Source organism: Pipistrellus hanaki (assembly GCF_964339955.1).
Source record: "Pipistrellus hanaki genome assembly, contig: scaffold_39, whole genome shotgun sequence".
Classification (NCBI taxonomy): Eukaryota; Metazoa; Chordata; class Mammalia; order Chiroptera; family Vespertilionidae; genus Pipistrellus; species Pipistrellus hanaki.
Window position 1 is genome coordinate 491,020 of NW_028182294.1, and position 24,529 is coordinate 515,548.

At 70.5% G+C, this 24,529-nt stretch overlaps 4 protein-coding genes across 12 annotated transcripts; 2 read left to right on the forward strand and 2 right to left on the reverse strand.

Annotated features, from left to right (window-relative positions):
• Positions 1-1,452: 1,452 nt before the first annotated feature.
• Positions 1,453-4,071, reverse strand: HRAS (HRas proto-oncogene, GTPase). Of its 4 annotated transcripts, XM_084907103.1 has the most exons (6): positions 3,921-4,071; positions 2,834-2,991; positions 2,547-2,725; positions 2,309-2,468; positions 2,168-2,222; positions 1,453-1,793 (listed from the first exon to the last, which is right to left on the reverse strand). In XM_084907103.1, exons 2-6 carry the CDS (start codon positions 2,942-2,944, stop codon positions 1,735-1,737), a joined length of 564 nt encoding a protein of 187 aa, XP_084763229.1. In that variant the 5' UTR covers positions 2,945-2,991; positions 3,921-4,071; the 3' UTR covers positions 1,453-1,734. The 4 variants fall into 4 exon arrangements, with proteins under 4 accessions (XP_084763229.1, XP_084763226.1, XP_084763227.1 ...); XM_084907100.1 differs by lacking the exon at positions 2,168-2,222; XM_084907101.1 differs by lacking the exons at positions 2,168-2,222; positions 3,921-4,071 and adding an exon at positions 3,815-3,834.
• A 779-nt stretch (positions 4,072-4,850) lies between these two features.
• Positions 4,851-13,721, forward strand: LRRC56 (leucine rich repeat containing 56). Of its 5 annotated transcripts, none has more exons than XM_084907070.1 (13): positions 4,851-5,696; positions 6,725-6,798; positions 7,155-7,344; positions 8,379-8,466; positions 8,930-8,990; positions 9,252-9,348; positions 9,416-9,610; positions 10,218-10,401; positions 10,801-10,977; positions 11,060-11,124; positions 11,384-11,520; positions 11,740-11,858; positions 12,947-13,720. In XM_084907070.1, exons 1-13 carry the CDS (start codon positions 5,580-5,582, stop codon positions 13,273-13,275), a joined length of 1,833 nt encoding a protein of 610 aa, XP_084763196.1. In that variant the 5' UTR covers positions 4,851-5,579; the 3' UTR covers positions 13,276-13,720. The 5 variants fall into 5 exon arrangements, with proteins under 5 accessions (XP_084763196.1, XP_084763197.1, XP_084763198.1 ...); XM_084907071.1 differs by having other exon boundaries at positions 10,269-10,401; XM_084907072.1 differs by having other exon boundaries at positions 10,275-10,401.
• Positions 13,722-13,744: 23 nt separating this feature from the next.
• LMNTD2 (lamin tail domain containing 2) lies at positions 13,745-18,017 on the reverse strand. The gene is made up of 13 exons (XM_084907050.1): positions 17,816-18,017; positions 17,565-17,720; positions 17,146-17,230; positions 16,897-17,052; positions 16,564-16,635; positions 16,401-16,489; positions 15,604-16,109; positions 15,203-15,374; positions 14,771-15,125; positions 14,499-14,692; positions 14,281-14,396; positions 14,127-14,188; positions 13,745-13,918 (listed from the first exon to the last, which is right to left on the reverse strand). Exons 1-13 carry the CDS (start codon positions 17,998-18,000, stop codon positions 13,784-13,786), a joined length of 2,283 nt encoding a protein of 760 aa, XP_084763176.1. The 5' UTR covers positions 18,001-18,017; the 3' UTR covers positions 13,745-13,783.
• Positions 18,018-20,112: 2,095 nt separating this feature from the next.
• RASSF7 (Ras association domain family member 7) lies at positions 20,113-22,801 on the forward strand. Of its 2 annotated transcripts, XM_084907014.1 has the most exons (6): positions 20,113-20,429; positions 20,834-20,966; positions 21,143-21,852; positions 21,959-22,054; positions 22,126-22,207; positions 22,289-22,801. In XM_084907014.1, the coding sequence occupies exons 2-6, from the start codon at positions 20,843-20,845 to the stop codon at positions 22,315-22,317; spliced, it is 1,041 nt and encodes a 346-aa protein (XP_084763140.1). In that variant the 5' UTR covers positions 20,113-20,429; positions 20,834-20,842; the 3' UTR covers positions 22,318-22,801. The 2 variants fall into 2 exon arrangements, with proteins under 2 accessions (XP_084763140.1, XP_084763139.1); XM_084907013.1 differs by having other exon boundaries at positions 22,126-22,801.
• Positions 22,802-24,529: the final 1,728 nt, after the last annotated feature.

A 24,529-nucleotide genomic window follows, 5' to 3' on the forward strand; every position in this document is an offset into this window, starting at 1 on the left:
GCAGGCTCCGTTTGTTGGGGGCCTTTCAGACTCCTTCAGTCGGGTCCCAGGCCCCTCGAGAGCTCATATGGGAAAGCTCTCAAAGGGGAGGCCCCACTGGTGAGCACAGCCCCCCAGGGCTGACCCAGCACCCCCACACACCCTCTGCTCCCCAAGGGGTAGCTCCTCGGGGCTCCGTTGGGGGTGGGGCTGCCCAGAGACCGGCACAGGGTGCTGTCCCTGGGCCACCCCCACCCTCACCGCCAGGGCCTGCCCTCGGGGCTGCGGGGCGGGGCGGGGCGGGGTGGGGGTGAGGGTAGTCCTGGAGGAAGGCGACTGCATCCTGGGGGCATTCTTCCCGGCTTCCAGGGGGAAGGGCACAGCCCGGACCACTGGGCCGCCGGTGCCAGGCGTGGGCTCCTCTCGGGTCGGGGTCGTTCCCATTGAGGGGCAGTTGCTGTTGCCTCGGTCACCAGTGGAGCTGAACTGGCCTCGGAACCCGAGTGCCCCTGGGGGGCCACCTGGACCAGAGGCCTCGGGCTCTGCTGTCCTCAGGCCCTTCTCACTCACCCTGACGCTGTGGGCCGCCGCGCCTGGAGGCAGCCGGCCCTCAGTGCGCAGTGACCGTGCGTGCGTGCGGCCGAGGGCCCGGGCCACGGAGGTGCCGGCCAGAGCAGGGCAAGGCCCCCTCCACCGAGGCCACAGAATGGGTGGGCCCTCTGCTGCCAGTGCCCCTCACTGCCCCCCCAGCCAGGAACCTTGGGGGACAGGTGAGGACCCTCCCAGCCGGCTCCTGCCCACACCAAGAATGCCTCCTGAGCTGCCCCGGAAGCCAGCCTGGGCCCGGGCACGCTGCTGCCTCAGGCTCCTCAGGCCGCGATGGCGGAGCTCCGAGGGCAGCAGTGTGCCCCCCTCCCCACGGCCCCAGCACACGGCCTCCCGATTCACCCTCTCGGGGTCACACGGAATGGGGAGAGCCCGGCCTGTGCACCTCCTCTCCTGCTCTGATTTGGAAAACCAGTTGGGGCTGGGCATCGGGCGAACCCCACAGACCCCGGGGACAGCAGCCTGGGGGTAACCAGTGTCAGCAGGGCAGCCAGGAGGACACCACAGGGCACGCCCGCACCAGCCACACGGCCCAGGAAGCAGCTCACCCAGCTGCTGGCTTCCAGCGGGACCCTGGCCCGGAGGGCAGGGCGCCCTGACGCAGTCTGAACGAGAGCGAGCCCCGAGGTGGCAGGACCGGCCCTCGGAGCGCTATGTGGCCACCTGCACCCACAGCCGCCTGCGGTGACCCGAGTCCGCTCTGGAGCGACAGGCCCGGGACTGGGGGGCGGGGGGAGCGGACGGGCAGGCCAGGCCCTCAGCAGAGAGGGCAGCAGGGCTGACAGAGGCCACTGGCCAGAGGACGCCGAGGTGGAGGCCCCCCCACCCCATGAGAGACCGCACACCATAGCTGGCCAGACGCCAGGGTCAAGACCATCAAATAATTTACTGCAACTGAGCCTGTGCCCAGGGCCGGGCCGGCACGGCGGGGGCCGGCGGCCGCAGTTCTCCAGTCTGTGCAAAGCGTCCTGGGAGGGCCGGTCACGTCCCCAGCCCGGGATGGCCAGTCTGGCAGCTCTTCCTTCCTTCCTTCCCCTCTCCCAGGCCGGCCCGCCGGGCTCCTGTGCGGGTGCACCGGCCGCGGGGCGTCAGGAGAGCAGGCACTTGCAGCTCATGCAGCCGGGGCCGCCCTCGTCCGGCGGGCTGGGCTTAGGCACCTTGTGCTGCCGGATCTCGCGCACCAGCGTGTAGAAGGCGTCCTCCACGCCCTGCGGAGGAGGAGCCGCTCAGAGGGCCTCGGCCTGAGGCCCAGCGGGGAGGAGACATGGAGACGAGGGACCCCACCCCTCTCCACCTGCACCCACAGAGCCGTGGCTGCTGCTCTCACCGTCTCACCCCCCCCAGACACCTGCTCCTCAGCAGCTCCCCCAGGCTCTGAGCCTGACCGCCCTGGTCCCCAACAGCCCTCCCGATAAGGGACTGAGACACCCTGGGGGCAGAGGGGCTGGGGCCCCAGGGTCACCGCTCCGGCCTGGCTCAAGACAGCTCTCCAGGGACCTCCACTGCTACCCTCCCCTAGAGCTGTGTCAGCCCTGACCCGGGCCTGGCCTCCCTCGCTGCCCTGCTGTCCCGGGAGACTTACAGAGCGAGGGGCAGCTGGGTCCCGGGGGTCCGGAGCCAGAGCCAGAGCGGCTGCCCTGTGTTGAGGGAGAGGGGCAATGAGCAAGGCTCCCTGGCGGGGCGGGGCGGGGCCCTGGCTGGCTGCGGCGGGGCGCCGGCTCACCTGGCGCGTCTTGGCGGAAGTCTCGATGTAGGGGATGCCATAGCTGCGGGCGAGGTCCTGCGCCTGCCGAGACTCCACGGTCCGCGCGGCCAGGTCACACTTGTTCCCCACCAGCACCATGGGCACGTCGTCCGAGTCCTTCACCCGCTTGATCTGCTCTCTGCAAGGAGGAGGGCGTGAGCCGGCGGGCGGGCTGCAGGCACGGCTGCATCCAGGCGCGCGGAGGGCGGCGGCTCACCGGTACTGGTGGATGTCCTCGAAGGACTTGGTGTTGTTGATGGCGAACACACAGAGGAAGCCCTCCCCGGTGCGCATGTACTGGTCCCGCATGGCGCTGTACTCCTCCTGGCCCGCCGTGTCCAGGATGTCCAGCAGGCACGTCTCCCCGTCAATGACCACCTGCTTCCGGTAGGAGTCCTGTGGGAGGACACTGCTCAGGGCCCCTCCTGGGCCCCCAGGTCCTCGGCGAGGGGACCCCGCCAGGCGCCTGGAGGGTGTGGTGCGGGTGAGGCGCAGGCCGCTCACCTCGATGGTGGGGTCGTACTCGTCCACGAAGTGGTTCTGGATGAGCTGGATGGTGAGGGCGCTCTTCCCCACGCCCCCGGCGCCCACCACCACCAGCTTGTACTCGGTCATCGTCCCCGGGGCCGTGGCTCGCCACGCCCGGTGGCCTCCTGTCCCACCTGCAAGGAAGCCCGTCAGCCACGCCCAGGCCCGGTCGGCAGACCCGTGGAGCTCGGGGCCCCACATCCAGGTTCCTGCCGCCCACCTGTGGCGTCCGCAGCCGCGCTCAGTACCCGTGAGGGGCAGGGCGGACAGCCGGGAGCATCTCCCCACCATGCCCCCGAATTAGAAGCTGCTGGGTAGGCAGAAAGCCGACCAGAGGCGCCGCGGGCTGAGGTTACAGGGCCCCCTCCCTACAGGAACAGGTCCTGCCGCGGCGCGGCGCCCAGCAACGTGCCCGGGCAGGCCAGTGCCAACCCGCAGCCGCCCGGCCCGCCAGGCGCATGGTGCACTGAGCAAGCTCTCCGGGAGCTGCGGAGGACACCACGGTTAGGACAGGGACCGGGGTGTCTCCTGCCACGGGAGCCTGGGAGAACACCAGGCGGCCAGGGGCCAGGGGCGCACAGGTTAACGGCAGGAGCCGGAGGAGTGGGAGCAGGCGGGCAGGTGGGAATGAAAGGGGCCCGAGGCCAAGGCCCCGCTGAGGGCGTCTCCGACTCCCACGTCTGATGAGGGGGCGCCCTTGTGAGAACAGCGGGCCGCCCAAGCCTCGGGCCGGCCGCGGGCCCACGCCCTTCGGGGGATCCCGGGACCGTGGCGGCGGGAGACCCGCCCAGAGGGTGGCCCGGGAGGCCTCGGCGCAGGGCGGAGGGCACTGGGGGCCCAGGAGGACGGAGCCCGGAAAACGGAGCCCGAGGAGCCGGCGGGACGAGGCACACCCGGCGCCCCGGCGCCCGCAGCCCCGACCCCGCGCCGCAGCGCCCCGCTCCGCCCGCGGCTCACCTGCGCCCCCGCGCGCCCAGCCAGGACGGCGGCTCCGGATCGGCCGCCCGGCCCCGCCGCCCGACCCCAACGCCCCTCCCGCCGCGGCCGCCGCCGCCGCACTCACCGCTCACAGGCGCGACTGCCGCCGGGGCCGGGGCCGGGGCGGGGGCCGGGGCGCGCGACTCCCCGGGGGCATGGGCTCCGACCGCGGCGGGTGCGGCTCCGGCTCCGGCTCCGGCTGCGGACGGAGAACTCGTCGCCCGGGCCGCGCACGCCCCGCCCCGCCCCGCCGCCGTCCATTAGCCCTGCGCGGCCTGCCATTGGTCGTGCGCCCAGAACCCTGCCTCCAGGCCCGCCCAGCCACGCTCCGATTGGCCTACTGGGCCGTCCGTCAGGGGCGGCGGCAGGCGGGGCTTCCGGGAGCGGAAGGCGCGGAGGGCGGTGCCGGGGTGGCTGGCCCTCGTGGGCCGCCCGCCGCCGGCGCGGGGCGAGGTCATCGGGGCCGGGGCCGAGGGTCTCGGGCGACAGCTTCTCGGGGAGCCCCGGCCTCTCCCGGAAGCAGGGCGGACGCTCGGGGAGATAGGGGCGGGACCGGGAAGCCAGGCGGCGGGCGGGTGTGGTCTGGGGCGGGTTCGCCCCGGGAGCCGCTCCGGAAGCCCCGCGCCGGGCTCCTCCGCACTTCGACGGCGCGCACGGCCGGCCCACGCCCTCCGAGGTCTCCCCGGCGCCGCGCAGCCCACCGAGGGCCCTGGAGCCGACCACAGCACCGGGAGGGGGAGCCCCCAGGTTCTGCCGGGAAGGCGCAGGGCAGGGGCCGGAGCCGGGGATCCTCGGTGGCCCCGCTGCCCTGCACCCCTTCCCCGCAGGCGGCTCTGGGGCGGCCGCTTCTCCCCCAGGACGCTCGGGGGCCGGGGCCGGGGCGGCGGTGCAGGAGCGCCTGGTCTGAGCGGTCCGCTCTCTCGGCCCCGCAGGCACCGGGCTCTGCTCTCACGTAGCGCGCAGCCCGCACCCCCTCACCCACCTCCCCAGCTTGGCAGGCCTGCCGGCCCCCCAAACCCAGACACCGGCCCCGCAGAAGCTCGCGGTGCGGCCCGTTCGACCACGGCGCCCCGCAGACCCAGCCCAAAGTTGCGGTGGGCAGAGAACTGAAGCGCCCCCACGATCAAGCACACGGCTCTTTTCAGGACGTTTCTAACAGGATTTAAATGTCACAGGAGCGCACGGACACCCCCTTTCACCCCTCAGCCAGCACCCCACCCTCTGCCGGCCACCAGCCCCTCCCGCAGCTCACCGCCTTCAGGCCTTGGCCTTGGGGGCCCCGGGGGACCGTCCTGTCCCCACGACGGCCCCGCGCTCCGCGCCGCGGGCAGAGCAGACGCGGAGAAAAGGCGGTGGAGCGTCCCGCGTGGACGCGGACCGGCCTCCCTTCAGGCCTCCGAGTCTTCGCTTCCCCGGTCCTGGGGGTCCTGCCCGCAGCGCTTCCTCTTGGGGTGACACCCGCCGCACCTGCAGGCGGAGGCGCCCCCCCAGATCGCCGTGGCGGGGGCCGACCCCGGGCCTGGCGGCGGCTCGCCTGCATCCCCGCCCGAGGGGCGCCCTCGCACGTGCGGGGCGGCACCGCCCGGAGCCCCAGCGCTGCCCTCGCCCGACCTTGCCCTCCCGGCCCCGTGACACCTGCCATAGCAACCGTTGCTAAGGGGTGTGTCCCGGCCCCGCGGGGCCTTAGACGGTTCGGCGGCTCATGAATATTTGATTATTCAAATGAGGTCTTGCCCCGGTTGCTATGGCGCCCAGGTCCCGCAACCCCGCGTCCGGAAGAACAACCCGGAATCGGAGAGAGCGCCGGGCGCGGAGGGTGCCGGGGCTGAGCCCGCAGGGCCGGGCACGGGGGAGCCCTCAGGTGAGCCGGCGGCGGTGGCCGCGCTGCCTCCCCGGCGCCGCGGGTGGACCGGACAAGGGCGGGGGCGAGGATTAAGCTGCAAAGTCAGAGGGGGGCTCAGCGGTGCCCCCAGAAGTTAAGTCTGGTCCCTGGGGATCCTGCCTGAACCCCCCATCCCGGGCTGTGTCTGAGAGGCTCCCGGCACTGAGATGGGGGCCAGGCCCTGCCCCTGGGCGGAGGAGGCGATAGCAGACCCTGCGGGTGGGGGTCTCCCTGGTGGGGAGAGGTAGTGGAGGGAGAGGTCAGGGGGCCCACAGAGCTGATGGGCAGGGTGCGAACAGGCCGTGAGCAGCGCGGACAGATTCGGGCCAGCGCGTAAAAGTGAGGGGACAGTGTTGAGATGGGAGCCACAGCCTCCAGCCCAGGCCCTGCTGGACCCCAAGACATCTGGGCCAGGCTGGACAGACGCTGTAGCCCTACTCCAGGCAGGCCCTCAGCCAGGGCGCTCAGGCACACAGGGAGGAGGGTGCTGGGCCCGCCCCGGGGCTCCCTGTGAGCACCCCGGAACTGGGCCTGGCAGCCTGCAGCCTCCGGGCGGCCGGGCCGGCAGGGATTCCAGGCGGAGTGTGTGCCAGCCCGGGCGGTGAGTCCAGGGTCTGGGCCCAGCACAGGCCCCTGTGTCTTTACGGAGCAAAGCCGGGAGCCAGGTGCGGGGTCCCCAGCGCCCGCGGTGTGGGGCGTGTGGGAGGGGCAGGGGCTGCAGAGCGAGCCCACGGGGACGGACCGGGCAGTAGAGCCAGAACCCCTTTTGGAGAGAGGGGGTCAGGGTAGAGGAAGTGGGCCGGCATTGGCACCGGAAGGACCCCATCTCTCACCCACCTGCGGGCTGCCCCAGCGGCCAGGCCCGGGCCCCGTCGGTGCGGTGGGAAGGAGCAGGTGAGCCCTGCCACTTCTGCTCCGCGCTCTGGCCCGCAGCCCTGCCAGCCTGTCCGGGCCTCTGGGCGCCGCGCCCGGGGCCCGGACCTGGCCTACCCTCCTCTCTCTCGCAGGTGCCGCCCGGGGCCACATGCCACCCCCATGCCCCGATGTTTGACCCTCAGTGGGAAAAGACTTCTGCCTCCGGGTGAGGGGGCTCCTTGGGCACCGGGGTGGGGGGACACGCCTGAGACCCCGGTCCTGGCCCCCCCACGCTCAGAGACCATCGGGCGGAGGAAGCGCACACAGGCTGAGGCAGGGTCTTGCTGCCGGTCACAGCGGGCAGCTAAGCACATGCCCCCCAGCGAGACCCCTCTATGGGCCCCGGAGGCACGCAGGGAGGTGGCCTGCCCAGGCGGGTGTGAGCCAAGGCCCAGGGAGGGGCGCGAGGCCGCCGGCAGCTGGGCTGGTGAGGACCCACTGGGCCTTTTCCAGACCCGGGCCGTGTGGGGCGTGCGGGCTGTGAGGCCAACCACCCCCCCCCCCACCGCCTTGGCCCCGCAGGTTGGACCTGAATGGACCAGGCCTGGAGCAGGCCCCCGGGCCTCGGCCCAGCATGGCGCGTGTCCTTGTGCGGGAGCTGAGCTGGCAGGGCCCCTACAACCCCCTTCCGCAGAGCAAGGCCCCGGCCGCAGAGCAAGTCCAAGGCCACGGCAAGCAGCTGCTGGAGGACTGCCTGTCAGCCGCCCGGCTGGTGAGCGGGGGAGACGGCCCGGGCTCAGGCCGCAGGGCCTGCGAGGGCCACGCTCCGGGCTGGTGTCCCGCCTGCCGGCCTGGCCTGGCGGGGGTGTGTCCCGGTGCCCGCTGCGCCCCTGGGGCCGAGCCCCGCTGCTTGGCGACAGGTGTCCGGGCCTCAGCAGGGGCTGAGCGAGGCGGGAGCTCCTCTCCCCGTGTGTGCTGAGCACCGCTGTGCCTGGGCTCTCAGGGCGGAGGGCTCGGGCCCGAGGTGCCCAGTGCGGCCAGTAAAGGAGCCGAGAACCGGTGGGGTCCTCTCTGGGGCAGCTGATGAAGGCTTTGTCCCAAAGCGGGGCGCGGGGAGGGTTGTCCCTGCCATCGCCCCGCCCTCAGGCCTGCAGGTTCTACTGAGCCCTCTAGCAACAGGTCCCGCCGGTGGGGTGGCCTCCTGGGCAGCCCTGCACCGCCCCGCACCCCTCCCTTTCCGGCCTCGTTCGCCGACCATTGGCCGCGGTGAGGGGCGGCCGCTGTGGTGCCAAGCCCTCCATCGCCACCCCCACACTCACTGGAGGGCTCCTTGGACCCCCCACTGGGGTAATGCACCTGCCAGCCCGCAGCCTGGCTGCCTGAGGTCCCGCCTCCTGAGCAGCGTGGAGAAGGGTCCTAGTTGTCCAGTCACTGCAGGTGGACGGGACACTCCCACCAGGCCCGGTCCCCGTGCCTCCGCTGCCCATGCCTCCTGTGCCCTGTCCCGCAGGCAGCTGTCACGTCGGAAGGGGTCCACCACCAGCTCCCGGACAGAGGACAGGGTGGGACTGGGTCTGGCCTGGCCTTGCCCAGCGAGTGCCAGGGGCAGGGTCCGGCCGGGCAGTGACACCCGTGGCACCTTGGCTGGGCCTGGGGTGTACCTGGCCTGGTCACCTGCCCAGCACCACACCCAGGAGCCTCTCACAGGCCAGGCTGGGACAGGCCAGAAGGGCCCCACGGGGGGCGCCGGGAGGAGTGCCCGCTGTCCAGCCCCAGGCTGAGCCCCCTCCCCCCATGGTCCTGCAGCAGGCCCTGGCCCGGGTGGACGACCTGCGGCTGGTGAGCATGCTGGAGATGTGCGTGGACACCCGCGAACACAGCCTGGGCAACTTCGGTGAGAGCCCTCGCTGTCCGCCCGCCGCGGGCCGGGCCGGGCCGGGCCGCTCGCTGGGCCCTGCCGCCATGACCACTGCACCCACGGGCCCACCCCGTATCCTCTTCCCAGGGGTTGGGGACTCTGTCTCAGGGCCAGTGCCCGGGCCCCGGTAGGAGTCAGTAGCTCAGAACCCTTCCCTGGGGCTTTGGGGTGCTCAGGGACACGGGCGGGGGTGCCCATGGGCAGGCCTCGGAAGGCGGTCCCGCCCATGCCCGCCGGCTCCCCTCCTCCAGCCCAGCTCCCGGAGGCCTCCACGTGGGCCCGCTGGTTCAGGCACGCCTCCTGCGCCCCACGCTGCACCCCTCGTTTGAGCCTTGCACCCGCCTCAGAGAAGCCCCGGCAGCAGGGGCAGAGGGCGGGAGGGTGCAGAGGCGGGGCTGGGGAGCACGCAGGCAGCCTCTGACCTCCCCGTGGCCCACAGGGGTGCACCTGCCCAACCTCAGCCAACTGAAGTTGAATGACAGCCGCCTGGGCTCCGTGAGGTGAGCGCCCTCCTGGGGCCACGGGCGGCCGTGGTGGACCGCCGTGCCGGCGTGGGGAGGCTGGCTGAGCTGCCCAGCAGCAGGCCCGGGCCCTCCGTTTTGCCTGCCCGAGGCCAGGGTTGTGCCCGAGGAAAGGCAGGGAGCCCTTCTTCAGCCTGCTGCCACGAGCCACGCTCACACCTGCGTGGACCCGGGGACAGCAGGTGTGGGTGTGGCCCGCCACCCTAGGGAGCACTGACCACCCAACCCTGCCCCCTGCAGAGACCTGGGCACCTCCCTGGGCCGCCTGCAGGTGCTGTGGCTGGCGCGCTGTGGCCTGACTGACCTGGACGGCATCGGCTCCTTCCCGGCCCTGAAGGTGGGCGTGGGGCGCCGCGGGCGGGGGAGGGCCCCCCACCGGCCCGCTGACGCCCGTGCCGCCCCAGGAGCTGTACGTCTCCTACAACAACGTCTCGGACCTCAGCCCGCTGTGCCTGCTCGAGCAGCTGGAGGTGCTGGACCTGGAGGGCAACAGCGTGGAGGACCTGGGGCAGGTGCGCTACCTGCAGCTGTGCCCGCGGCTGGCCACGCTCACCCTGGAGGGCAACCTGGTGTGCCTGCAGCCCAGCCCCTCCAGCCAGGTGCGTGCGGGCCAGCTGCCGTGTGCGAGGGAGGGGCGCTCGGTGGCTCAGGTCCGTAGCCCCTCCCGTGGCCTGGGGGCCGCCCGCACCCCGAGGCTCCTTCTCTGTGAGCCAGAGGCCCTGCAGCTGCCAGTGCACCCTCCTGGGCTGGACACTCCCCTCAGGGCCACGTGCACAGGCCACGTGGAACCACGCACGCTCAGTGCCTTTTCCACATAGAATTGTGTGTACACACTCCCACACACACACTCACACACACACTCACACAGCCTGCAAGCCTCTGCACACTCACAGCGGCACACGCCCCTGCACTGCTGTGCACACTGCAGCTCACAGCCCCTGCCCTGCCAGCTGCCATCTGCTCTGGCCAACCGGGCCCATGCTGTGAGCTCAGGGCAGCCCCGTGGGCCAGAGGGCACCCCTGGATCCTGGCCGCGAACCTGGACCGTGAGAGCACCTGGGTGAGAACCCAGGCCCCCAAGTCCCTGGTGCCCGAGAATGGCCCAGGCACCAACCCCACCCACAGTGGGTCTGGCGCAGTTAGCCCCAGGACTCAGCTGGCCTGAAGGGCCCACGGCCCCCCGCCTGCCACCCTCTCTGCCCGCAGGTGCCCCCGGACTACAACTATAGGGCACAGGTGAGGAAGCTCGTCCCCCAGCTGCAGGTCCTGGACGAGATGCCCGCCGCGCAGACCGGCCTGCCCGCCGCCCGGAAGCTGGACCAGGACTGGCTCCTGGTAAAGGAGGCCATCAAGGAGGGCAGGGTCCTGGACAGCCTGCTGCCCAGGCTGGGTACGCAGCCCTACCCCCTGTCCCGCTGGCCTCGCAAGGGCTGCCCAAGGGGAGGTCTCTGCCCGGGCCTCCCCAAGACAAAAGCTCTGCCGCCGGCCCCCACGTCCAGGCCTCTCAGAGGTGGGCCGCCTCAGGTGCCATCTCTTCTCAGCCTTAGCCAGGCACCCCAGAGCCCTGCACAACTGCCCCCACCCACCCCACCCAGGACACTCCCCGTGAGCAGCGCCTGGCTGAGGCCCCCACACCCATCAGGAGAGGAAGAAGAGGTCTAAAACCTGGGCCCCGGGACACACCGGTGTTGGGTGGCCGGGGTCCCTGGTCTGTGGACAGAGCTTTGGGGGGCTTGGGCTGCCCGGTGGGCGGGGTCGTTGGTGACCTCCGATTTTGACCTTGGGGCAGTTCGTCCGCACGGAGACCCCATTGGAAGATTCGGCCCTGAGCGATCCCGGCCCGAGCTCCAGCCCCGGGCGGCCCGGCCTTGGCCCCTCTCCCTCCTGGCCCCTGGGGGTCCCGTGCCCGAAGCTCTGCTTCCCAAGGACACAGCCCCAGAGGATGACACCAGCAACCTCACCCACGGTAACTGGCCCGCCCCCGCCGCAGGACGTTGACCCTGCAGCCCCTCCACCCAACCCAGGCCCAGCCACTCCTCCTTCCGCAGGCTCCAGCCAGGTGCTCTGCGGAAACCCCACCAAGGGCCTTCGGGAGCATCAGCACCGCTGCCAGGTACGCCCTGTCCCCCAGGAGCCGGGACCCACCCGCACAGGGCACCCGTGTCCTGGGCCCCGCTCCCCAGAACGGCCTGGTGTCCTGGGCTGTCCTACGAGTGGACAGCACCCCGGCCTGCCAGGGCCCCCAGCTATAGCCACTGCGGGGCCAGGCCCCAGCTCTCCCATGCCCTCCGCAGCCGGACAAGTCCTTCTCCCCCAGCCTGCTGCCCGCCCAGTCCCCTCCAGGCCCCCAAACCAGCCCTTTCCCTTCTCAGACCTGGGTGCCCCCAGAGCAGCTGCCCCCACACAGGCCTGAAGACCTGGCCACCAGGGCCTCCACCCCAGGGCCTGACCCTGCAGACAGCCCGGACCTCCTGGCACTGGCCGGACTTCGGGCGTGGAGGGAACTGCGGTGGGTGCCTGTCCCTGCACGGAGCCCCGCCACGTGTGTCCTGTGTGGTGGGGGGGTCTGGGCCGGGGCCGCGTGGCTTAGGAGCTGCTGGTCCCAGGACGGCCGGAGGAGCTGGTAACGGGAGCCTGAGGCTGGGTGCCATCATGGCCCCACTCGCTTGGGAATGGCTCCAAGGCGGCAGGCTGCAGCCCCTGCCCCACGCGGCCCTCTCCCCTGCAGGCGCCTGGATTCTGGGCCGGCAGGGGCAGCGGCAGGGGCAGCAGCTCCCCCTGGCCCACGGCGGGGCCCTGAAGAACGTGAGGACAAGGCTGAGCCCAGCTCCCCAAGCCCGGTCCCAGGTACTGAGGGCCACAGCCACGGCAGGAGAGCCCTTCCCGCCGCCCGGGGCCCTGAGTAGGCTCTGACCCCAGAGGTCCTCTCCCGGGGGGCTCACACTGAGGGACAATCCGCAGAGCCCCTCCCCTGAGCCAGTGCACCACAGGCCTCCAGGGCTGGACGGGACACAGGCACCAGAAAAGGGCCGGGCGGGGCAGGAGGGGCCATGCCGATGGGCAGGCCGGCCGGGCAACTCGCAGGGAGCAGGCGGCTCTGGCAGAGGGACAGGGCCCGGCGGGCGGGCAGGAGACCGGCCTGGGAGGGGTGCCTCCCTCCACCTCGGACAGGTGAGTTCCTCCCCGAGAGACACTGGTTTCCAGTGACAGGGGCAGAGTGAGCAAACCCAGGGGCTGCGGCCAGAGCGCCTCCCCTGGGCAGCGGGGGAGGCTTCCTGGAGGAAGGGCCTGAGCAGGCGGGGCCAGCCGGAGGGCCAGCCTAGCCAGGGCCGTGGTAAGCAGGAGCACAGCTGGAGGCTGGCTGAATGGCTCTCCTGACCTCCCCCTGGCCCCCCTCATCAAAGGTACAGGGCCAAGCCTCTACCTGTCCACCTGCCGGCCTGGGGGGAGGGGCAGGAGAGGGTGGACCCTGAGATCAGCTAATCAAGAGGGGTCAAAGGCCAGCTGCCTAGTGGAGGGTGAGAAGTCACCAGAGGAGACCAGAGGAGTGACAGACACCGGGGCTCTGGAGGAGGGGGAAGGGGTATCAGAGCCCCCGCACTCCAGGCTGGGTCCAGTGGGCACTGGGTGACCCCGGACAACTGCCCCGTCCGCCAAGGTGGGTGCAGGCTTTGGTCTACAGCAGAGGTTAGGAACTGGCCGAGGGCCGCCCGCCAGCCTGTGAGCAGGCCCTCGGGGACAGGACCTGGTGACGCCAAGCCAGAGCCCAGGAGGGGCTTCCTCAGGCTGGGGTCAGAGGTGACCCCGGGGAGCAGGAGGAGGGCAGAGGGGCACTGCCTTGGGGGGCGAAGGGTTAGGGGAGCAGCCCCAGGGGATGCCCCCACCCCGTGATCCCTTGGGGCCCCGGTCTGACAGGCTCTTTTCTTGGTTTCCAGGGCCTTCCAGGACCTCGGGCTGTCACCTGCTGCCCTCTCCCCCCAAGGTCCCCATGCCACCTGATTCCAGCGGCAGCTCCTGGGGGTCTAAAGACCTGCACCTCCGGGGGCGTCGGCTTAGAGCCCTGGGGCGCTCAGGGCCTGGCCTGGGTCCGGGGCTGGCTGCCGTGGCTGCTTTGAGATCAGCCCTGGAGGTGGCCACAGGCCCGAGCTCTCCAGCCCAAGGATGTCCAGGCCCCAGGCCAGCACCAGACCCAGCAGCCAGCCCGCCAGCCCTGTGGTGTCTGCCCCGCCTGAAGCCCCTCACCCCAACCCAGTCGCAACCCTAGTGTAAGCCCCGCCCACTGCCGGGCTGGCTGGGACAGGGCCTCACAGAACCCAGAGCATCTGAGGGGAGCGGGGAGGAGGTGGGCCTGGCACAGGAGAGGCCCCTCTTGCTGGAGAGAAGTGGGGAGTTGGGACCACCAGGGAGGAGGCGCAGGAGAGAGCCTGGACTGCCCAGCCCCCACTTCTGTGGGGCAAACCTTCCCAGGCCTGGAAGAGACCGGATGGGGCCCAGGCCCAACGGCCCCTCCACTTCCCCCCAGCCCCCCTTGGAGCTGCGGCCCGGGCCCAGCGCCTCCCTGGGCGTTAAAGCCTGCGGCCAGGCCCCCCTCCCCCGCGGACCTTCAGGGACCGGGCGGGGCCACCGGGAAACCAAGAGAATCCTTCCGACTCTCAAGTGTACAGAATGCAGTTTACTTCGTAGTGACGCTGGTTCAATAAATTATGCAGCTGGCACTGCCTGCCTCCCACGGCTGTCTCCCGTGGCCCCCGGCGCCCGGCCCCCGCCCGGCTCTACACCGGCCGCCGCCACGCGTAGACAGGGATGGGCGGGCAGCTAAGGAGGCGAAAGCCGAACCTCTTCTCCCTCATGCTCTGCACCGACAGCGCCACGAAGGGGCAGTCCCGGTCCACGGCCTTCCGGCTCACCTGGGGGGGGTGGGCGTGAGGGCGGGCGGGGCCCGGAGGAAGGGGCGGGCCCGGAGCGAAAGGGGAGGTAAGGGGGCGGGACCAGTGGGAGGGGCGGGGCTTAGCGGAGAAGGGCGGGGCTAGAATGGGAGGGATGTTGAGGGGGCGGGGCTTCATTGGAAAGGGCGGGGCGTTCCACTCGCGAAGTCCCACACGCGCGCACACTCACCCGGATCCTCTGCTCCTTGTGCTCCTTCCCTGCCTGGTAGTCTGCGAAGCCCGGCCCGTCCGCTGCGGGGGACAACGGAGAAGGGGGCGTCGGGCCGGCCTCGCCCATCCAGCCGGGCCGCCCGGCCCCCCGGCCCCCGCGCACACACGCTCACGGGGCAGGGCGGGCAGAGGCTCCCACGCGTCGGTCTCGGCGCGCTCGGGGGTTGCAGGCACCTCCCCGGGGCTGGAGCGCTTGCTGGGGGTCAGGCCCGGCAGCAGGGTCCGTGACCTGGTGGGGCGAGGGGGTGTGAGCGGGCTGCATGGCCTGGGGGGCGTTTGCGGGGGCAGAGCCTGGGGAAGAGGCGGAGGTCCAGGGACCCACGGTCCCCACCTCGCCTTCCGGCGGCCCCGGGCCCTGGGCACCCGATGGCTGCGCGGGGGTCGGGGCGGGCGCCCCTTCTCCGGAGCGTCGGCCGCAGGCTCGGCGTCCGGGAGCGGGAAGCGGTCGATGGACACGGTGGTGTTGTCCTCGAAGGTCCTCGGGGCGGGCGTCACGCTGTGCGGTGCCTGGAACTGGCTGAGGAGCTGCGGGCGGTGGGCAGGGCCTGGTCACCCGCCGCCTCGCGACCCCCCCCCCACCTCCCTGCGGGGACCCGCACCCACCTCGCCCTTGGGGCTCAGGAGCAAAGTCACGAAGCTCCCGCTGGCGTGGAAGTGGCGGGGCCCCCCGCCCACGGACGAGGGCGGCTGCTTGGCGCCGCCAGGCCCCTTGCCCCGGCCCCGGGGCCCGCGCCGGGCGCGCGCGGACGCGGGAGGCGCAGGGCACACCGTGACGTGGTGCCGCGGCTCCAGCAGCGTGTGCGGCGGGAAGCGGTACAGGTACACCGGGAAGTCGTGGTCCAGCTGCTGCAGCGTGTAGCCCCCCAGCTCCACCGTCTCCTCCGTGGACTGGTTGAGGACCCGGATGAACCGCTCGCGAAGATTCACGGCCACGATCTTCAAGCAGGAGCCCTTCCGGCTGGGGCGGCGGTGGCTGGTCAGGGCCCTCCTGCTCCCCGCCGTCCCCGTGTCCCCCCCTCCCCGCCTCCCCCTCACCTCCAGGGGCACGTCAGCGTCAGCGGCCAGTCCTCGGAAACCTTGCGTGCCTTGTGCACCGGGCCGATCCGGTCTGAGAGTGAGGGGGGGGGAGGGGAGTTAGGGAGGTCTGTTTGGGAGCCAGACCCCACATGGAGCATTTTCTGGGGCATGTCCTGTGCAGCCAGCTGGCCTGCAGCGCCAGGGGTCGGGCACAGGAAGGGGGGCTGGGCCCTAGGAGCTGAGGGGGGCAGAGGAGGAGGGGTCCGAGCTGGAGCGCGAGGCCTGCCAGACCCCCTAAATCCCTCCAGAGAGGCGGGCGGAGCCGCCCAGCAGGCGGCTGGGGGACCTGGCCCAGGGGCCTGGCCGGAGGTCGCCAGGCCTGCAGGGCAGAGGGAGCGCGCAGGGGGCCGCCCAGCCACCTTCAGACCCGGCCTTGGAGTCCTTGGTGGAGCTGCGGAGGGAGCTCCTGAGCGGCACGCCCTCCATCACCCTGATGAAGCTGCCGGGGCGGAATTCCTGGGCGCACCAGGTGGAGCTCCAGGCACAGGAGTCCCCGGTGTACCTCCAGCCGTCCGAGTCCTGCGACTCCCCCGGCAGGACGATGCGGGGCCGATGGTCCTGGGAGCTCAGGGAGCTGCGGGTCTGAGCGGGTTTTCGCTCGGCCAGCACGTGGCCTGGCGCCGGGGTCGGGCGCCCGGGCGCCTTGCGGGGTCGGGCGCTCGGGCGGCGGTGGGACGTGGAGGAGGTCTCCGAGCTGCTGCCGCTGCTGCCCACGACAGGCAGGGAGCTCCACTCCACGCTCTTGCGTTCGGAATGCTGTTTGCCCAACCTGGAGGCCTGCTTTCCCGGCTTGCCCTCCCCGGAGACAGGTGTTTCCGTCGGCGAGACCAGCGGGAGCTGCGGGATCTGCCGGTGGGAGGTGCGCCTGCAGGCCACAGACTGCTCACGAGCTGCGGGGCTGCTGCCCCCGGACCCAGCCCAACCCCCAACGAGCCTCCCACGGTCGGCGGGGCACCCCAAGTGGGTCCTGGGCCCCAGGACTCAGCCTGGGAAAAGGGCACTGGGCAGGACAGAGATGGCCCGGAGCCCTTCCCTCCATCCCCAACCCTGTTCCAGCGATCAGGGATCGTGTCCGGGCACTGAGGGTGGCGCTCGGACTCCGGCCCTCCTCCGCTGCCCGGCCCGGCCGGCATCCCGCCCTGCCCAGCACAGTCACTTGGATTCCGAGCTCGAGTGAATGCTGGCCATGAGGTTGGGGTATCGATGGGCGATGGCGTTCCAGTCCACATCCTCCATCCGGAAGCCCTGCCCACGAAGCAACAGGCATGCGGCCCTCCCCTGGCTCGGAGCCGGGGGCACCTGCGGGGGACCTTGCTCACCTCGTGACGGGAGGAGCCCTCACCCTGGTCAGAGGTGTCGCTGAGGTCCAGCAGGGTCTCCGCAGTCACCACCTGCAGGAGGGACTAGCGATCAGTGGGCGGGGCTGGGGGGCACCTGTCCCCACAAGACATCTGTCCCCTTCGGCCTCACCAGCACCCGAGCCAGACACATGCTGACTGCCAGGCGGGCCGGGGCTTGTGGTTCCTCCCTGCCTCGGGCCACAGTCCTGATGGGGGAGGGAGGCAGGCTTCCCCAGCAAGCCAGAGCCCCCCGGCAAGAGGGCAAATCTGGCCGCTGGATCAGGAGGCAGGAAGGTGGGCGGGCGGGCTCACCTCCACGCTGCCCGTGGAGGACCTCAGCATGCGGCCCACCCAGGAGGAGCTGGCCAGCTGCACCAGGCAGGACTTGTGCAAGCCTTCCAGCTCCTCCTCGAGCTGGTGCATCTCGGTCTTGGTCTGCTCCAGCTGCTCCTCCAGCTGCTGCTTCTCCTGCGCCAGGAGATCCCGCCGGTAGGGTGGGGCCCTCTCTGACTCTGCCCTCTCTCCAAAGCCAGCCCCTGCCCAACGCCCCGGCCCTCTCACCAGCTGGGCCTGTTCCTTTTGCTTTTTTAACTCCAGAGTCAGCTTCTGGACCTGGGTGTGCAGGAGCTTCTCCTGACTGCGGGAGCTGGGAGAAGGGGGTGCTCATTCCCCCTCTCCCCCCCCCCAAACTGGGTTGGCCCTCAAGGAGGGGAGCGGGAGGGGCCCGGGCCAGCCAAGTCTGAGAGGTCGGGGTTGGAGGCCGGTCCTGGTTGGGCTCAGCACCCCCTGACATGTTCAAGCTCAGGGTCTAGGCGGGTGGACAGTATATCAAGTCTTTCAGGATTAGGGTTAGGCAAGAGGTAGGGTTAGGTAAGGGTCAGGGCGGGGGTCAGGTTGGGTTCCCGGTCAGCAGGGGTGGGGTGGGGTCAGGCAGAGGCCAGCGTGGCTGGGTTGGGCGGGGGCCTAGCTGTCGCTGCTACCTCTCCCTCTCCGGAGGAAGCCTGGCCACCTCGCGCAGGATGTGGGAGCGCCGGGCATCCCGCTGGCTCTGGAGGGACCGCAGGGCCTGGATCTCCAGTTCCCGCTGCCTCCACACCAGCCGCAGGGTGTGGGGATCCAGGGACTCGGGGGCCAGTCTGCAAAGCCAGCACCCCAGCTGCCTCTCAGGCCCCACCCGCGGGCCGGCTGGCCTGGCTTCTGAGTGGCCGGCCACCTCCCCCACCCTCCTTACGGCAGCTTGGTGGAGGCCACGGGTGTGGGCCTGGGCTTGGCGACGCTCCGGGGGGCGGGAGCCACCGGGCCTACAGGTGTGTCCGCCCGAGGCTCCAGGTGGCCGCTGACTGGCTCTCCATCAGCCAGAGATGGGAGAGCCTCTTCCTTGGCTTCTCCAGCCTCCGAGAAAGACGTGGGGGCCATTTTGGATGTTCTTGGAGAAGCTGAGAGGGGGGGGGGGGCTGAGTGCCCTGGATGCCATGGGCACGCATTCCCACGGGCTCTCCTAGCCTCCTGCGTGGATGCGGCTGACAGCCCCAGGCAGCACTCTCTGGGGAGTCCCTGTGCGTGTCTCTGCTCCAGCGGACACCAGGCTGTGGGTCATGCGGGTGTCCACGCCTGTGTGCTCCTGACCAGGCCAGGGCAGCAGGTCACACCGCTAGGCAACACGTCACCTGCGTTTCCGTCCATTCTCTGGGGTCTCCTCGCTATCAGCTTTGCCCTCCAGGCTCTGAGGGATCCACCCAGCCTTCAGCCTACAGCAAGGGTCCCAGAGGTTCTGGTCCTTTACCCATGATGCCATGTCCCTTCCTCCCCGCCCCCCCAGACCCAGGGCCCTACCTCTGACACTCACCTGAGGCCTGAAACCCAAGGAGACCCGGGGGAGAAAGGCTCTGTAGCATTGCCATGGATACCAGCACCAGAAAGGGAGGGGCTGTTTGTTACCAGGAGCCTCCAGGGTGACCCCAGACCATGGCCCTGAGTGAGCCCCAGCCCCCCCCCTTCCTGGAGGGCTGGCCCAGCCTGAAGGAGAAGCCCAAGGTAACTTCGGAAGGCCCAGGGCACACGAGTGCCCAGCAGGCCTGCCATGGCCATCCTTCAGCCCCGCAGGCCCTGCCCAGCCAGCCCACGGAGCTCCATCAGTGAGTATTGGGGGGCTGCTGATCTGGGAGTATGTCCGCACACTGCAGGACCACACTCCTGAGAATTTGGACCTCACTGGGCCGAACCCGCAGGAGGGGCAGAGGAAGCAGTGGATGGTCCCAGAAGCTGGGGGAGGGGCTTGCTGAGTGCCCAATGCCCACCCACCTGACCCACAGCCAGAAGCCTCACTTTCCCCTCCGTCTCCACCACCTCGTCACTGAGGGACGCCTGGAGACATCCCCATAGTCAGGACAAGTGTCCCCGCTGCCCAGACCTGATCCACAAGGCAAATGGCCTCCAGCCTTGGTCCCCCACCCCACGGCACCCCACCTTCACCCACTCAACATCCATTTATTCAGACCTTCAGCTTTTGTTCATGGGGACCTCCTGTGGTGGACAGGACATGGGCAGACGGGAGGACCGCCCAGGGTCCAGTCCGATTAGGGCAGAACTGGTTCTTTTTTCTTTTTTTTTTTTTTAAATATTCACCCGAGGATTCCCATTGATTTTTGGAGGGAGAGAGGAAAAGACAGAAATGCCAATGTGAGAGGAACACATGGACTGGTTGCTTCCTGCATGCATCCCCATCGATCTGGGCCCCCGCCAGGGAGGGACCTGGAACCTGCAACCGCGATTGGTGCCCTGGACCGGATTCCATCCCGGGACTCTTCGGTCTGCAGGTCCACGTTCTATCCACTGAGCCAAACCGGCTAGGGCAGGGACCCTGGCCGAAGAGCTGGCTTGGGCTCTCCCGCGGGCCAGCAGGACTGGCCAGGCAGAGGAGCGTGTCCACAGCGCAGGAGGGCGCTGGGCCCCACTAGGGACGGGAGGGGTGGAGAGAATTGGGCTCAGACAAAGAGCCCAGGGCCTTTGTCACCAGCACCTCCGAGGGCGAGCCCCTTCCCCCACCAGGACGGCCAGCCCGGCTGCAGCGAGAGGGGGCCGGCGGCTCCGCAGCCTCCTGGCCCCACGTATCCCATGACTGCCGCCGTGGGAGCAGGACATGGGGGCCGGGTTCTCTGAGGGCGCTGGCGGGCTTCGGGGTCCCGGGCCCCGCCCTAGATGGGTCAGGTTGGGCGGCCTCTGAGGCCGTGGGCCCGGGAATGGGGCCAGACACCTGCCCCACGCGCCGCCTCGGGCTGCAGGCTCGCGCTTCCGCGTAGCTCGCGGGCTTCGGGTGTGAGTGGACCGAGCTCCACCGGCCACTCCGCGCCGCCAAGCCCCGCCCTCACCTGGGCGCCGAAGGGGGCGGGGCGGGCGGGGAGCCAATGGAGAGAGGCGGAGCCCAACGAAGGTGGCCAATGGGCGTGTGCGAGGGGTGGGCGGGCGCGCCAAGAAACCAATGCGAGCGCGCGGGGCGGGGCCGGGCGGGCGGGCTGCGGGCCAATGGGAGGCGGACAGGGACGCTCCGCGGCGCCGGAGGCGGCAGGTTGCCGCGGCGCCGGGTGCGGGGAAGGAGTCAGTTGGAGTTCGGGTCCCGGAGGCCGGCGGGCGCCCGGGTGAGCCGCGCGGAGTCCCGGAGCCTCCCGAGTCCGGCAGCGGCTCAGAGAGAGGCTCAGGAGCCGGGCCGCGCGTGGGGGCCACACCTGCGCCCGCCCCGCGGCGGGGACGCCGGCCTCTCCAGCGAGCGCCGCGATCGGCGGGAGCGGGCGGGGGCTGCCTGCTCCCGGCTCGGAGGGTCCGGAGCGCCGAGGTCAGTCCCGGGGCAGGTGCGTTCCCATGGCAGCGGGGTGCAGAGTCGGCGTACGGGCGCCCCTGGGAGCCGGGAGGGCGCCCCGCGGGAGGGGCAGTGTCCTCCCCGCCAGGTGACTGGGGGCGGGGGGTGCAGGAAGTCCTGCATCTGGTTAATGATTCTCCTTGTTCCGGGAGTGGGGCGGGGCCAGAGGAGGCTGGCAAGTGGGGAAGCCTGGAGTGCTCCTGGAGGGCCGACTGGTTCCCCGCTTTGGGGGGCTGTCCTGACTTACCCCCACCCCAGGAATGTGTGGCCTGCGGGTAGGGCTGGGCACAGGCTAGCAGGGCGGCAGCTCGGAGCCAGCTCTGTGGGTGAGGGACAGGCCAAGGGAGCAAGAAGGGAGGGCCAGGCAGGGCTTGGCATTGTGGCCCTCCCCTGCAGGTCAGGGGCATGCCCTGTGGGCCCGCCGCCATGGAGCTGAAGGTGTGGGTGGACGGCATCCAGCGAGTGGTCTGCGGCGTCTCGGAGCAGACCACCTGCCAGGAAGTGGTGGTCGCACTAGCTCAAGCCATAGGTGAGTCCCCTCAGGGACAGACCGGCCCAACAGGTGGACCTGGGGCGGGCCGGCCCTCGGGTCCCATCTTCCCCCAAGGAGGGCGGGGCTAGCTGCGGATCCCTCACCCTCCCCTTGCTTCTCCATCTAGGGGACAAGGGGTGGAGGATGGAGGCTGACCCCGCTCCCCTCCCCAGGCCAGACGGGCCGTTTTGTGCTCGTGCAGCGCCTCCGGGAGAAGGAACGGCAGCTGCTGCCCCAGGAGTGTCCCGTGGGCGCCCAGGCCACCTGTGGGCAGTTCGCCAGCGATGTCCAATTTGTCCTGCGCCGGACAGGGCCCAGCCTCGCGGGGAGGCCCTCCTCGGACAGCTGCCCACCTCCTGAGCGCTGCCCGGTCCGCGCCAGCCTTCCCCCGAAGCCCAGACCCGCACTGGACCGTGAGCCCCAGAAAGCACCGGCCTTCGGCCCGGGGCACCCCAGGCCGGCCGCCGGGCCAGCGCCTGAGCCGGTGGCCGCCGTGGCACCGCTGCCCGGCCCTGGCGGGGACCTGCAGGACCTGGAGCGCAGGCTGCGGAGGAACGCGGCGGAGCTGGGCCAGGAGGCCTTCTGGGAGCAGGAGCTGCGGCGGGAGCAGGCGCGGGAGCGGGAGGCCCGGTCCCGGCTGCAGGCGCTGAGCGCTGCCACGGCGGAGCACGCCGCCCGGCTGCAGGCCCTGGACGCCCAGGCCCGCGCCCTGGAGGACAAGCTCCGCCTGGCTGCCGAGGCCCCCGGGCCCCCTTCGCCCACCGCGTCCGCCACCGAGCGGCTGCGCCAGGACCTGGCCGCCCAGGAGCGGCAGAGTGCCGAGGTGCAGGGCAGCCTGGCCCTGGTGAGCAGGGCCCTGGAGGCCGCAGAGCACGCCCTGCAGGTGAGCTCCTGGACCGCGCCCGCACTGGACACGGGTGGACGTGGGGGCGGTCCCGGGCTCCGGCCAGGCTCACGGCTGCGCCCACTGAGGGTCCCGTGTGCCCCAGGCCCAGGCCCAGGAGCTCGAGGAGCTGAACCGGGAGTTGCGCCAGTGTAACCTGCAGCAGTTCATCCAGCAGACGGGGGCCGCGCCCGGCACGCAGGTCTGTGGTTCCCGAGGAAGGCCGGGCTGGGGGGCTCCGCCCAGCTCCCAGCTGACCTGCTTTCCCCACAGGATCTCATGCCTCCAACCAGAGGACAGCCCCTCCCAGGAGCCCCCCGGAGTCCTGCCCTAGTGTCCAGTCTGAGCCCCGAGGGTAAGGCTGTCTGCCCCACTCTGGGTGGGATGGGGTCCTCCTGTGGCCCCCCAGGCCCCTCAGCCTGTGTCCTCTCCACAGTGTCCCCCGTGAGGCAGAACTGGAGGTAGCAGCACCTGCCCCTGCCCGGAATGAACGTCCACTGCCAGCCCAGCCCTGGGCTCTGGTGACACGAGCGAGGGCAGCCAGGGCCAGCCGAGCCTGGACCGCAGAAAGATCGGCGGCCATGGAGGACTCATGCCCCATGCAATCGGAAGCCCTCGGGCCCTATCCTGAGACAGAACACCCGGACCTGGGTCAGGAGGAGGCTGAGGACTCTCACCCGGTACTTGCCAAGCCTGCGAGCCCCCTGGAGAAGCTTGGGGCGCGGCCACTCAGAACTCGCTCCGCCCCAAAGGCCACAGCTCTCTGTGGGGCCAGGAGACGCCTGGATGCTGTTTTTAGTCTGCGGGTCTGTGCTTGTGTGTGGGAGGCATCCTTCGGTGCGTGTGCGTGTTCAGGTGCGTGTGCGTGTTCAGGTGCGTGTGTACACGAGTGTGCGAGTGCTGCCTCCCCTACCAGGACGCAGAAACCTCAATAAACTGCCGGAAGTGGCTGGAGAGTGTCCTGAACGGCCCTAGGCAGGTCTAGGAGGTCTGACACTGGGGCCCCACCCAGGGTTCCTGGCGTGTACCCCAGCTGCCGGGGGCTGGCCACAGCCAGGGTTCCTGACAAGGGGGCTCCCAGGGTCAGTGGTCCCTTGGCTCCAAGGCTGGGGCTCCTCGGCCTTCCATTTCAGGCTGCCGTACGTGCCCCCTGCAAGGGCCGCCCCCCCCCCTGGGGGGGCCCCTGCAGCCCGAGCCTGGTGTTGGAGTTGGTCAGGCTGGAGCCAGGGCTTGGTTTTATCGGACGCGCTCCCCCCTGGGCCTGCTCCTCCCCAGCAGGAGCTGCACCCCCGCCGGGGTCCCCCAGAGAGGAGGACTCGGAACATGCCAGACCTGCCTGTCAGGTTGACTAAGGCGGAGGGAGAGCTTGTGGGTGGGTCCCAGGACTGCTTGGCCGGGCCCAGGGAGCTTTGCCCAGAGGAGCATTTGAGGCCCGTGAGGGTGTGGCCGCCTGCCTGCCTGCCAACACCCCCTCACTCCCCAGGTGGGCGGGCCTCTGCGGGGAGCCCGCAGCCGGAAGTCAGGCTGACAGCCAGCTCGCAGTCCTTCCCTGGGCTGCGGAGGCCAGAGGCCTCTGTGACGGCCAAGACGGGGGCTCTGCCTCGGGTGCAGCCACGGGATCTGGGGACCAGGATGGTGACATCCGAGGTCAGTGGTCGGCAAACGGTAGCTCGCAAGCCACATGCGGCTCTTTGGCCCCTTGAGTGTGGCTCTTCCATAAAACACCACGGCCTGGGCGAGTCTATGTTGAAGAAGTGGCGTTAGAAGAAGTTTAAGTTTAAAAAATGTGGCTCTCCAAAGAAATTTCAATCATTGTGCTGTTGGTATTTGACTCTGTTGACTAATGAGTTTGCCGACCACTATCCTAGGTCATGGGGTTTGGGCTGAGTTTTGGGGTTGGCCACATTGGGATGGAGTCAGCCTTCTCCTGGGGTGGCCGAGTCAGGCCTGGTGCTCCCCACTTCTCTGGAGCAGACTATAGGGGCTGTGAAGCCCTAAGCGTCGGGAGCAAGGGAGCCAGAGCCCAGCTTGGGGGAGCCATGACAGTGGGGGGTGAGGATGGGGGGACTTCCTGCCGAGTCAGCACAGGTGGGGAGTGGCAGGGGGAATCCTCTGGGAAGCACCCAGCCGGCCACACTCCCGCCTGCACTGCCCAGCTCAGCAGCCTCCGAGCCCCAGACAGATCCCGGCACAGGGTCACATGGGGGTGGCCTTCTGGAAAGGCTGATGGGCCATGCCCTGGTGGAAGGGCTGGGAGCCCTGGGCCTGCTCCCCTCACTCACAGCCCCCACTCTCAGGAGGTGGGGCGGATCTGGGCCCCAGCCCTGAGCTTTCATGGCTCACCTCGCATGCTGAGCACACTGGGAGCAGCGGCAAGGCCAGGTGCCAGCAGGGATCATCCTACACACGCACACGCACACGCACGGGACGGGCAGGACTAGCCCTTGCCCTCCCCGGTATGGTGAGCTTCCTCACCAAGACTCCCAGCCCCAAAGGGAGCAGGCACCGAGCGGTCTCCTGCGCCCGCTTCCAGGGACAGGTGTCTGCTCCTGGCTGTCCGGCTCAGGCTCAGGGAGCAGGCAGAGGGCGGGGGGCCGCTATTCCGGATGCACGAAATCCCACCCACCAAATGTCAGAGTGCTTTGGTCACGCCGCACGCCTTTGGCTGAGAATTTAT